General features: G+C 37.0%; 1 protein-coding gene across 2 annotated transcripts in view; it reads right to left on the bottom strand.

The window, feature by feature from the left end:
- The window catches only part of EPHA6 (EPH receptor A6), a 1,036,017-nt gene that overhangs the window by 816,360 nt on the left and 206,731 nt on the right, over positions 1 to 12,926 (bottom strand). For both annotated transcript variants that reach the window (XM_070368049.1, XM_070368058.1), the window contains exon 3: positions 1,404 to 2,067. In XM_070368049.1, the coding sequence (XP_070224150.1) occupies positions 1,404 to 2,067 (664 nt within the window). The remainder of the gene's footprint in view (positions 1 to 1,403; positions 2,068 to 12,926) is intronic.

Here is a 12,926-nt window from a genome sequence, read left to right as displayed (position 1 = left end):
TCAAGAACTCAAGTGTTTTATAAATAGATAAAACATTAAAAATTTCACATATGTCCCCATCCTGAACCCCCCTCCCACGTCCCTCCCCTTACCATCCCTCTGGGTCATCCCAGTGGAAACTGCATTGTGAAGTAAATTCAAATTGCTTCAAACTCCGCTTAATTCCCATTTACTTCAAATGGTGAATTATTAAAAAAAAGATTTTATGTTTTTTAAATCATATGCTACAAAATGAAAGACTTAGGGAAAACATTTTAACAAACTAATAAATCTCAGTAAAGTTCAAAAAAAATTCACATATGGCCCTATATAGAAACAAATGTTTTTCTTATTTATTTTCATCCTTTTTAATGGGTAGGAACATAACATCACCAAAAAGTCAGAAAATTCAATATGATTGATGCTACAGAAAACAAAACAAAACAAAATCTTAAATAATTTACCATTGAGAGCAAAAATATCTTCTATGCTATTATTTACCAAACATTACTTTCATTTCTTTATTTGTGTTTTGATTATGAGTCCTATATCCAAATGTAATGGATATGATTTATCTTTATCAGGTATTATGCACAAAATTTTAAGTACATATATATTTATTAAATTAATAAGCCTTCATAAAATGATTCACACAAAAAACTTTCCATGTTTAAAATTACAAACATGTCATTATCAGAAAACATGAAAGGTATGGTTTTAAACTTAATCAGCATTTCAGTGTTTTAATACTTCCTAACAATTAGATTTTGCACAAATACTGCTATCTAAACAAACAAACAAAAAATAATGTGTTATATGGGAGTAAATTGTATTTAATAGTAGCAAAGGATAAATTAAGCTCTGATACACTAAGTATTCAATCACAAAACACATACCATTCCTATAAACTATCTCTATGTTGTAAGACATATAATTATTCATATGCATACATATGAATTCCTCATTTATTTAAATATAATTTCAGCTTATCTGGGTACTACAATTATTACAACTCAACATGAAAGAATTTTTTTCAAACTATCATATTCTCTATGAATCACCAAAACATGAAAGTTAAGCAAATGCCTGCTTTGAATTCCTTTTGCTTGTTGTTGCTGCTATTGATGTTGTTTTCCTTTACAAAAATCAAGTGAATACAGCAATTCATACAGAAACTACTCTACTGAAGGCAGAATGGAAGAACATTTGTCATGGTATATAATTTATTCAACATTTTCATACACTATTCCTAGGTGGGGGAAAAAATCAGAAATTATCTTACAGTTAATATGAGTTCATTTCTTGCACAATTAGTTCTTCCAGGAATAATAATCAAAAATGTATTAACTGAAAATAAATATATTTATGTTGAAAAAAGCCATCATTTGAATGCATGAATAATTATTTAAATGTGTTTTTCTTACCGTGGCAAGAACCTTCAATTTCTTCATATCCTGTACTGCAAATACATCTTCCGAGAGGAACCAGCCAATCTCCATCAGCTCCACAATAGAGCTTAGGAGTGTCACGCTCTTCTGCACTCTTCACACAGGAGCCCCTTACTTCAACCAAGGAGGAAGAATCAACCCTTGGGATAGTGTCTGGAAACATGGCCAGGTTACGAACAGTAAAGGGGCATTTTTTGTAGAAAACACGGACGGAAACTAGGGCAATGCATGCCCCAATGTCTTGAAAAGCCAGATAAAATCCTTTCCTTTCTATAGGCCCCAGCTCACGAATCTCAGTGTTGAGTTTGAGGATGCGATCACCCAGGTCCATCTGGGTAAAACTTTCATCAGCAGCAATTGTGTCAATCTTTGTATACTGGCTTGGCTTGAATTTAATTCCATGGGACTCATCTGATTCCACATAATATAGATTAAACGTTTCTTTGCAAGTCCCCAAGACCCATGGGATGCTGTTACAATCCCTCAGTGTGAACTTCATTTCCACATAAATTTTCTGAGCTGCATCACGAGAGATCCAGTTTGTACGAAGCCAGTTGTTTTGGTTTGGCTCCATCACATTGCATACCTGGTAGGTGTGAATGGGCCTGTTGTGTTCATCCATTTCAGTGATGGCATCCCACTGCAAAAAAGAAAAAAAAAAAATCATTATAAAACCACAGTGGTTAAACTTCTATGATTACCTCCAAAATTTTCTGTTTTACTGAAAGAAAAAAGAATAAAAAGGACACAAGTGAAGCAAAGCAACAGTGGTACAGGATTTTAACAAAGAGCCTTTCATTTCAGAATGGGTTCTGAACATACCAGCTGTCCTGGTAAGAATCTTAACTTCTTACATGTTAGTTGCAACATCAAGGGACACTTTTTTTATCCTCTAACTTCCTTGGTGGCTCAGTTGGTAAAGAACCTGCCTGTAATGCAGGAGACCCTAGTTTGAATCCTGGGTTGGAAAGATCCCTTGAAGAAGGGAAAGGCCACCCACTCTAGTATTCTTGACTGGAGAATTTCCATGGACAGAGGAGCATGGCAGGCTATAGTTCATGGGGTCACAAAGAGTCAGGCATAATTGAGTTAGTGACTAACATTTTCATTTTCACTTTTCTCCTCAACTATAAAATGAAGCTTATCATATAGTACCTGTTTCATAGGTTTGTTGTGAAGTACAAATTAATTAATATATGTAAAGAACTTTAAATGGTTTCTAGTACTCTATGCTCAGTTGCTCACTCATATCCTACTCTTTGTGACCCCCTGGACTGTAGCCCACCAGGCTCCTCTGTACTTGGGATTCTTCAGACAAGAATACTGAAGTTGGTAACCATTTCCTTCTCCACTAGTACTCTATAACCAACCTAAAATAGCATCTACTATGTGATCAAATAACTAGACCAATGCACTCCAGTTAACCATTTGTCTTCATATCCAATTTGCCACAAATTGAAGTAGATTTTTCAGTATTCAATTAAATATATACATGTCTATTTTGATAGAAAATGTGTACATAGACTTCCCAGGTGGTGCTAGTGATAAAGAACTCAAATGTCAATGCAGGAGACAAAAGAGACATGGGTTCAATCCTTGGGTTGGGAAGATCCCCTGGAGAAGGAAATGGCAACCCACTCCAGTATCGTTGCCTGGAGAATCCCATGGACAGAGGAGCCTCATGGGCTATAGTCCAAAGAGTCGCAAAGAGCTGGACATGTCTGAAGTGATTTAGCAGCAGCAGCATACATAGATAAGACTTAGATTTATTCAAGAAATACTTAAGTATTATTCTGAATACTAGGACTGCAGTAGTGAACAAGCTGAACAAAAGCTCCCTGCCTTCAAGGATCTTACTTAGAGTGAGAAGAGGCAATAAAAATTGTAAATTACTCAACTGAACAATATGGTAGAAAGTACAATGGAAAAAAATAAGACAAGAGAGATGGGGGGAAGAGGCTTGCAATTACAGTGTGGCCAGAGAAGGCCTTCCTGAGGTTCTGACATTTAAGTAACATCTTAGAGGTGAGATAGTGAGGAGGAAACAGTAAGTACCAACCCCTGAGGTAGGAGTGTATAGATATGTTTTAGGAACAGTTTGAATGGCACTTAGAGAGTCAAACATGGTGCAAAAAAGCCTTTGTAAGAATTGGAAACACCTTGGTTTTTCCTCTGAGCTAGATCACTGAATTATCTTCACTTCTATGTTTACATACAAGAATTCTGCCACTTATATGAATAGAAAAATCTTATTTATCCTTTTTTTTTGTTTCAGTAAAAATATTTGAGCACATTGAAATTAATTGGCATTGTAATTATTTATAAATCTAATATCACATACTTTTATATTACAATTTAGATTGTAAGTATATTTTGTTTGTTTAATGAACTTACAACAAATTTCAATAAACAAAAACACATTTTGGTAACCTTACGTTCTCTTTGGGAAAACATATCAGTCATCATAATTTCTCATTTTTATTAAGGTACAATGGAAATGATGAGCTGTTTTCTATAGTGAATAAGTATTCTATTCTAGATACCATACTTCAATTCTTTATAATAAGATGGTTTAACTCATCTAGTTTGCAGCTGCTGCCGTCCATGGGGTCACACAGAGTCGGACACAACTGAAGTGACTTAGCAGCAGCAGCAGCAGCAGAGAGTTATCTAACCAAGACTGGTGGAATTTTAATTAGTTTAGTTTCTAACAGAATAGCCACTTTTCTCAGTCTACTGGATTGTTACATCATATACTTTCTACTTTAAAATTCCACAAATAAACAATGCATTTTATCAACTCAGTGAAATTAAAAACAATTATGTATCTAAAATTTCATTTGTAATTTTGCTTGCTTGAAATTCAGAAGGTATTTTCCAGAAACAATGAGTTCCTTTAGAAGCATGGCTATAATTTTTGCAAAATACACCCATGGCTTATCAATGGTGATCCAATATCTCAAAGAGGCACATGAAATTATCTAAGTGTCTTTCATCCTAGCATATTATAGGTGTTATATGACTCTTACACTTAAATTTAAAGGCAAAGCAGCACTATTAAAGCTCATTCAATATGGTAAGCTAACCATTAAGAATATAAATAGTAAGACAAGATACAAATAATAAAACCTGAGGAAAAACTATCAAAATAAGTGTTTGAAATTCTATGCATTTTACCCACTGAGGAGCTTCTAAAGTATTTATTCAGTGATCATTCTTATTTTAGATAAATCTCTAATCAAAATTGATTTTGTTTCATAGGGGATGTATGTAATTTGGCACAGTGGTAAAGAATTCTCCTGCCAATGCAGGAGGCACAGGAGACACAGGTTCAATCCCTGAGTGGGGAAGATCCCCTGGAGTAGGAAATGGCAACCTGCACCAGTATTCTTTCATGGAGAATTCCAGTCCATGGGGTTGCAAAGAGTCAGAAATGACTGAGCACAAAGCACACACACTCCATCCTGCACTCTAGAAGTATAGAGATCTACAGTCAATAATTACTGTTTAAATAACTACATTTTAACAACTTCAGACTATACCCCTTACTATTAATAAAAAGTATTAACCATGTTCTCAATCAATTCTCCTAAAATAGGAGACTAACTAAAATGTGAAAAACCATATCTGTAACCAAAAAATTCTGAAACCATTGGGCTTCTCAGGAGGTGTCAGTGGTAAAGAACCTGCCTACCAATGCAGGAGATGTAAGAGATGAGGATGTGCTCTCTAGGTCAGGAAGATCCCCTGGAAGAGGGCATGGCAACCCACTCCAGTATTCATGCCTGGACAACCCCATAGACAGAGGAGCCTGGTGGGGTACAGTCCAAAGGATCATAAAAAGAAAAAATTCTGAAATTATCACATAACTTTATTTTAAAATATGTTGGGTTTGGAAAAAACGTTTAGATGGAAAGAAAGCTCAGGAATGAGAAGCATATGACATCCATACACTGAATCAGAACTAATCTGAACCAAGAGATAAGGAAATAGCAAAATACATGTGAACAATGAGAAATGTGATTCTGTTCAAAGCACTGCACAACGATGCTTAACAAAATGGGACATAATTTTCTATGATAAATGTATGATGTCTGAGGAACAACAGTGCATTTTCTCTTTAATTAAAGTAAAAACTTCAATTAAAAGGGAAGAAAAACAGATTAAAATGAGATTCAGTTATCAAAACAGCCAAAACGGATCAACTGCTAAATTTCTTCTTATACAAGAATATTGAAAGTGATTTAAATTATACTTTTAAATTTGAATATGATCAAAATAAGAACATGAATAAACTCAAGACTGGTATAAGATCTAAAGTGCTAAAAAATTCAAAAAATATATTATCATTGGTATATATATAAATGGTATCATATTTAAATCACGATGTATCCTTTGGAAATACTGTATTACAAAAAGTGATGTTTCTATTTAGTTATATAACTGTCAGTTATCATTTCCAAGTATTAAAATAAATAGGGCTCTAAAAATGTAAGAACCAAGGAAAGAATGGTGGTATGAGGGCTTACATACCAAATATCTAAATACATTTAAACGATAATTCACTCTTCAGATAAGATCAAACTGTAAGCATGCTTGATTTGCCTACTTTAGAAAGATACTGGAAGGTTGGGTTTAAATTTAAAATATTTAGACTTCTCAGAATTTCAGGCTAGCATGTGGAAGTCCATCCAGAGCCAAATTCTAGGCTTAGTCAACCCCATTTCTATTACCTTACCTAACTCTAGGTAAATCCCATATCATGAAGGGCTTCATGCAAGTACATATCTGAGTTATACAAAACTGTAAATTAACTCTACTTCAATTAATAAAAAGGTTAAAAAAAATCCAAATTTGGAGTAAAATGCACTGTAATTACTCTTTAATATAAAAGAGTTAAATATATTATAAAAACTTTTATGTTCTGTTCATTACTGGGTAGTTAATGTAAACATGTGCCTCAACGCTCTTCTGCCACATAAAGTTCTCCACGTATCCTACAGATCTTATGTTAATAAATTCAGTTCAGTTCAGTCACTCAGTCATGTCCAACTATTTGTAACCCCATAGACTGCAGCATGCCAGGCCTCCCTGTTCATCACCAACTCCCAGAGCTTACCCAAACTCATGTCCATTGAGTCGGTGATGCCATCCAACCATCTCATCCTCTGTCATCCCCTTATCCTCCTGCCTTCAATCTTTCCCAGCATCAGGGTCTTTTCAAAAGAGTCAGTTCTTCACATCAGGTGGCCAAAGTACTGTAGTTTCAGCTTCAGCATCAGTCCTTCCAATGAATATTCAGAACTGGTTTACTTTAGGATGGACAGGTTGGATCTCTTTGCAGTCCAAGGAACTCTCCAGAGTCTTCTCCAACACCACAGTTCAAAAGCATCAGTTATTCAATGCTCAGCTTTCATTACAGTCCAACTCTCACATCCATACATGACTACTGGAAAAACCATAGCTTTGACTAGGTGGACCTTTGTCAGCAAAGTAATGTTTCTGCTTTTTAATATGCTGTCTAAGTTTGTTATAGCTTTTCTTCCAAGGAGCAAGTGTCTTTTAATTTCATGGCTGCAGTCATAATCTACAGTGATTTTGGAGCCCCCCCACCCCTCCCCGAGCCCCGCCAAATAAAGTCTATCACTGTTTCCATTGTTTCCCCATCTATTTGCCAAGAAGTGATGGGACAGGATGCCATGATCTTAGTTTTCTGAATGTTGAGCTTTAAGTCAAATTTTTCACTCTCCTCTTTCATTTTCATCAAGTGGCTCTTTAGTTTTTCTTCTCTTTCAGCCATAAGGGTGGTGTATATCTGCATATCAGAGGTTATTGATATTTCTCCCAGAAATCTTTATTCCAGGTTGTGCTTCAGCCAGCCCAGCACGTCGCATGATGTACTCTGCATATAAGTTAAATAAGCGGGGTGATAATAGACAGCCTTGACGTACTCCTCTTCCAATTTGGAACCAGCCTATTGTTCCATGTCCAGTTCTAACTGTTGCTTCTTGACCTCCATACAGATTTCTAAGGAGGCAAGTAAGGTGGTCTGGTATTCCAATCTCTTGAAGAATTTTCCACAGTTTTTTTTTTTTTTTTTTTGTGATCCACACAGTCAAAGGTTTTGGCATAGTCAATAAAACAGAAATAGATGTTTTTCTGGAACTCTCTTGCTTTTTTGATGATCTAGCAGATATTGGCAAGTTGATGTCTGGTTCCTCTGCCTTTTCTAATTCAAGCTTGAACTTCTGGAAGTTCATGGTTCACATGCTGTTGTGGCCTGGATTGGATAATTCTGAGCATTACTTTGCTAGTGTATGAGATGAGTGCAATTGTGTGGTAATTTGAGCATTCTTTGGCATTGCGTTTGACCTGCTTCATTTTGTACTCCAAGCCAAATTTGCCTGTTACTCCAGGTATCTCTTGACTTCTTACTTTTGCATTCCAGTCCCCTATAATTAAAAGGAATTCTTTTGGGGGTTTTATTTCTAGAAGGTCTTGTACATCTTCATAGAACCGTTCAACTTCAGCTTCTTCAGCATTACTGGTTGTGGCATAGACTTGGATTACTGTGATATTGAATGGCTTGCCTTGGAAACAAACAGAGATCATTCTATCGTCTTTGAGATTGCATCCAAGTATTGCATTTCGGACTCTTTTGTTGACTATGATGGCTACTCCATTTCTTCCAAGGGATTGTTGCCCACAGTAATAGATACAATTTTCATTTGAGTTACATTCACCCATTCCATTCAATTTTAGTTTGCTGATTCCTAAAATGTTGATGTTTACTCTTGCCATCTCCTGTCTGACCACTTCCAACTTGCCTTGATTCATGGACCTAACATTCCAGGTTCCTATGCAATATTACTCTTTACGGCATTGGACTTTACTTCCATCACCAGTCATATCCACAGTTGGATGTTGTTTTTGCTTTGGCGCTGTCTCTTAATTCTTTCTGGATTTATTTCTCCACTGATCTCCAGTAGCATACAAACCTGGGAAGTTCGTCTTTCAGTGTCCTATCTTTTTGCCTTTTTGTGCTGTTCTTGGGTTTCTCAAGGCAAGAATACCAAAATGGTTTGCCATTCCCTTCTCCAGTGGACCACGTTTTGTCAGAACTTTCCACCATGACCCATCCATCTTGGGTGGCCCTAGATGACATGGCTCATAGTTTCATTGAATTAGACAAGGCTGTGATCAAATGTTAGTTTTCTGTGACTGTGGTTTTCAGTTTGCCTGCCCTCTGCTGGAGAAGGATAAGAGGCTAATGGAAGCTTCCTGATGGGAGACTGACTGAGGGGGAAACTGGGTCTTGGTCTGATGGGTAGGACCATGCTCAGTAAATCTTTAATCCAATTTTCTGTTGATGGGCAGGGCTGTGTTCCCTCCCTGTTGTTTGACCTGAGGCCAAACTATGGTGGAGGTAATGAAGATAACAGTGACCTCCTTCAAAAGGTGCCATGCAAGCACTACTGCACTCAGTGAACCCAACCCTGCAGCAGGCCACCACCAATCCATGCCTCTGCCAAAGACTCCTAGACACTCGCGGGCAAGTCCAGGTTAGTCACTTGTGGGGTCACTGCTCCTTTCTCTTGGGTCCTGGTGCACACAGGATTCCCTCCAAGAATCTGTTTCCCAGTCCTGGTAAGTTCTGGCGGCTCTATGGTAGGGTTGATGGTGACATCCTCCAAGAGGGCTTATGCCATACCTGGGTCTACTGTACCCAGAGCCCCTGCCCCTGAAGAACACAGTTTTGGCTCAGTCTCTGTGGGGTCTCTGGGTCCTGGTGCACTAGGTTTGTTTGAGCCCTCTGAGCATCTCTATTGGGTATAGGGTTTGATTCTAAATGTGATTTCGCCCCTCCTACCATTTTGCTGGAGCTTCTCCTTTGCCCTTGGATGTGGGGTATCTTTTTTGGGGATCCAACATTCTCCTGTTGGTGGCTGTTCAGCAGTGAGTTATCATTTTGGAGTTCTCATAGGAGAAGATAAGCACACTTCCTTCTACTCTGCCATCTTGGTGTCAGTTTGTAGTATATATTAAATTCCATAATATGAATGAAGAAATTAGATACAAGAACTGCTTGCTCTTACTGGACTTATAATATTTTAAGGTAACAAATTATGAAAGCATAATTGATAGCACAGAACTGAATATAAGAAACAAACCATATATATAGTAAATAGAATAAGTGTCGAAAGGACAGCAACACCTGTGAACAGGGGTGGCTTGGCAGGTTTGGTCAAGACAGAGACTGGACTTTAGCCTTAAAGAATTACAAGATTCAATAAAGCAGAGGGAGAAGAGTATATAAAAAAATAATGTTTAACACTAACCTGTATGAATATAATTTTTGGCAACACAGTCCTATACTACTTATATTTAGTGGGTAAAAGTTTTTGCCCCTATTTAAAACAAAAACAAACATACATGTATTTATTCTCCAGCTGTGAAACATTTTGGAGTACAGGTTTTGGTTAAACATGAATCAGTTGTAGACCAAAGTGTTCATTCTTTAATAAACTTCAAGGGCACCTTGGATTCCTGACGGAAACTATTTATATCCTGAATTTATACTGTCAAAGCTTTCCCACAAATGTTAACATATTTGGTCCTCATCAATCTGATAAACTAAGACTGATACTTTCATGTTCATGTTACTGATACAGAATTCAATACGTAGGAATTGCATGGGCCAATGACTGGAACCAGGCCCTCTAACTTTATTTTCTGCCTTTCATGATGTTTTGCTGGTATCTTATTGGCCTCTCCCAGGGCTAGCCAGTTCTTAGAGACAGCAAAAAGCTCTGGGCCTAGAGCATATCTTTCATATGCAAACCAACCAAACTTGAGTCTATAGGCCCAACTACCTTCTTATCTAACCCTCACACACCAAGCCAGTATTTCTTCTATCTTAAATCATCCCAGGATCAGGTACCAGGCCACTAGAGACCACTCTCTAGCCCAAAGCCTGTAGGAAACTAGCCAGTCCTTAATTGTTTACTCTGTTCCACCTTGCATTTCCCACAGAAACTCTGATAAAGGCTCTGGCTCAGGTTTTCCCATCATGCCTGTCTTCTGTCACTTGACCAAGACCCATTCCTTCCTTTGTGGCCCTCTGTGGCATTGACAACCTCCTTCCAAGAACCTGTGAGTATAATCAACTTCTTTCCAAGTATAATTCTTGTTTCCTCCTATACCACACTGACTTTACCATACCATTATCCAGCATGTACATTCCTAGAACAAACAGCTATATGGTTTATGACATATTCTTCCTGGCAACCCTTTGGAAGACAACTGATTCTTGCTTAATTAAAAGTTGTTGTTGAGTAAGACATTACAAGTTACAAAGTTTTTCTATTCATCACATGTAATCCTCTCCTTGATCCAAAGAAACAGATTTATACAATGACTATTAAACAGAAGTTCTCTGTATCTAGCCACAAAAGCAGATACAGTTCGTAAGATATTCTACCCCTGGAAGCATGTATTAAGATAATTAAACAAGGAAGCTATTAGACTGAAGTAGCTCATGCTTTGACAGTCTATCTGAGCAAACCCAAACCTAAGCTATAGTGAAAGAAAGTGAAAATGTTAGTTGCTCAGTTGTATCCAATTCTTTTTGACCACGTGGACTGTAGCCCACCAGGCTCCTCTGTCCATGGGATTCTCCAGGCAAGAATACTGGAGAGGGTTGCCATTTCCTTCTCTAGGGAATCTTCCCAACCCAGGGATCAAACCCAGGTCTCCTGCATTGCAGGCAGGATCTTTACAATCCGAGCCACCAGGGAAGCCCAAGCTATAGTAAATTCATATAAATGCACCAAGAAAATAAAATCAAAAACTAAGACCAACCAATCACAAAGAGCCAACCAGCCTCTTCCAAATAAGGTATTCACTAAAGCTATAGCCAATCAAATGATTCCCTTGCTTTGCTTCTATGTCTGCTATACATAGCTGCTGTTGGCAGAGTAAGCCTAAACATTTTTCATTTGATGTTGTCTGATTCAAACTGAAATTAGTGATAGGAAGAGAGAAGAATAATTTAGCATTAAGGGAGTTTGGGAAACCACTGTAAGCTAAAGACAACGCAAGAAAAGAATGCAGTAAGCTACTCAATGGAAGACCAGGTGCACACTCAAGTCACAAGTTTTGATAGTTAAAACACAAGACAATAGATATGGGGTCTGAATTTTGTTACATGAGGTCAAGGAGTTAACGGTCCTTGAAGAGGAGCACTTCTGCATGTAGCCAAGACAGGAATATAGGTGAAAGCAGAAAGAAACTAGGTAAAAGGAGACACTGCACCAAAAGCTGAGATGAATTAGTATTTTTTAGTATATGTTCTCACATTACCCTTAATATACATATGATTTAAATAGGGGCTTGGCAGTCTCAGCTAAACCATATAGGGTCAAAGGTAGAACTATGATGTAAGCCTTGGCATCTATATAAGGATGATGAAGAAGGTAGTCTTCTTCCCTCCTTACTTTTCTTTTGATTATGAAGATGTAACTCTCTTTTCTCTTGGGGCTATGCTCCCTTGCTGCCCACTTGTATCTCTCACAAGCTTCCTATGCTAATAAACTCACTCTCTGTTTGTTATTTTGCTTCACTCTGAATTCTTTCTGGGAGGAAACAAAAGAACCGAAGCTTCATTAATTCCTGATACGAGGTGAGTGGTTTCAGTTAAAAGACAGTACGTTCAAGTCACCTCCTAAGCTAGGGATCATGGGGATGAATCTGAGGTGTGGCGGGGTTCATGTCATATCCAAGAAGAAGTTATTTCAAATAAATTCTTATAAATTTTATTATGCCACAGTGTATTTTTTCAATACATGTATATGTTGTTTTGTTTTACTGAGGTTTTTGCCATAGTATATAATACTGAATTGTTTTATATATTGGTATTTTAAGTCATATGAAAATATGAAAAATTAAAATAACATAAAATGGAGGAGTTAAAATATTTTGAATTTAGTTCCTTTTTTGTAAAAGCATACCGCTGACAGAATTGACCAACTTAACAGAAGATCTAATGATAAGTTTAATTATTTCATCAACTTCTGTAATTACGAGGTATATTTACACATTTCAAACTGGAGAGCAAGTTATACATGTGCTTGTCTTAAATAGAGGTAGGACTTTAACCCACTGGAAAACACTTGGTATATAGCTATTAAGTTGCTAGAAATCTGTACATGTAGCTTAGTCCTGTACATCACCTAAGACTCTTTCTCCACTGATAGATCTCATGGGCAGTCCCATTTAAAATGAATCTTTGCCTGTTTGGGGGAAAATGGATACATGTATGCATATGGCTGAGTCCCTTCACTGTTCATCTGAAACAATCACAGTATTGTTAATCAACTATATCCCAAAAGAAAATTAAATGTTTAAAATAAAATAAAATGAAACTTTGTTAGAAGTGATGTAAAATGCTTTGAATAGTCCTTTATTGATGCTTGAGGGTTTTCTAAAAACCCATCCCTA

Source organism: Bos mutus, chromosome 1 (assembly GCF_027580195.1).
Source record: "Bos mutus isolate GX-2022 chromosome 1, NWIPB_WYAK_1.1, whole genome shotgun sequence".
NCBI classification, from domain to species: Eukaryota; Metazoa; Chordata; class Mammalia; order Artiodactyla; family Bovidae; genus Bos; species Bos mutus.
The sequence above is the reverse complement of the archived record's forward strand: the minus strand, read 5'-3'. Positions and strand labels throughout refer to the sequence as shown.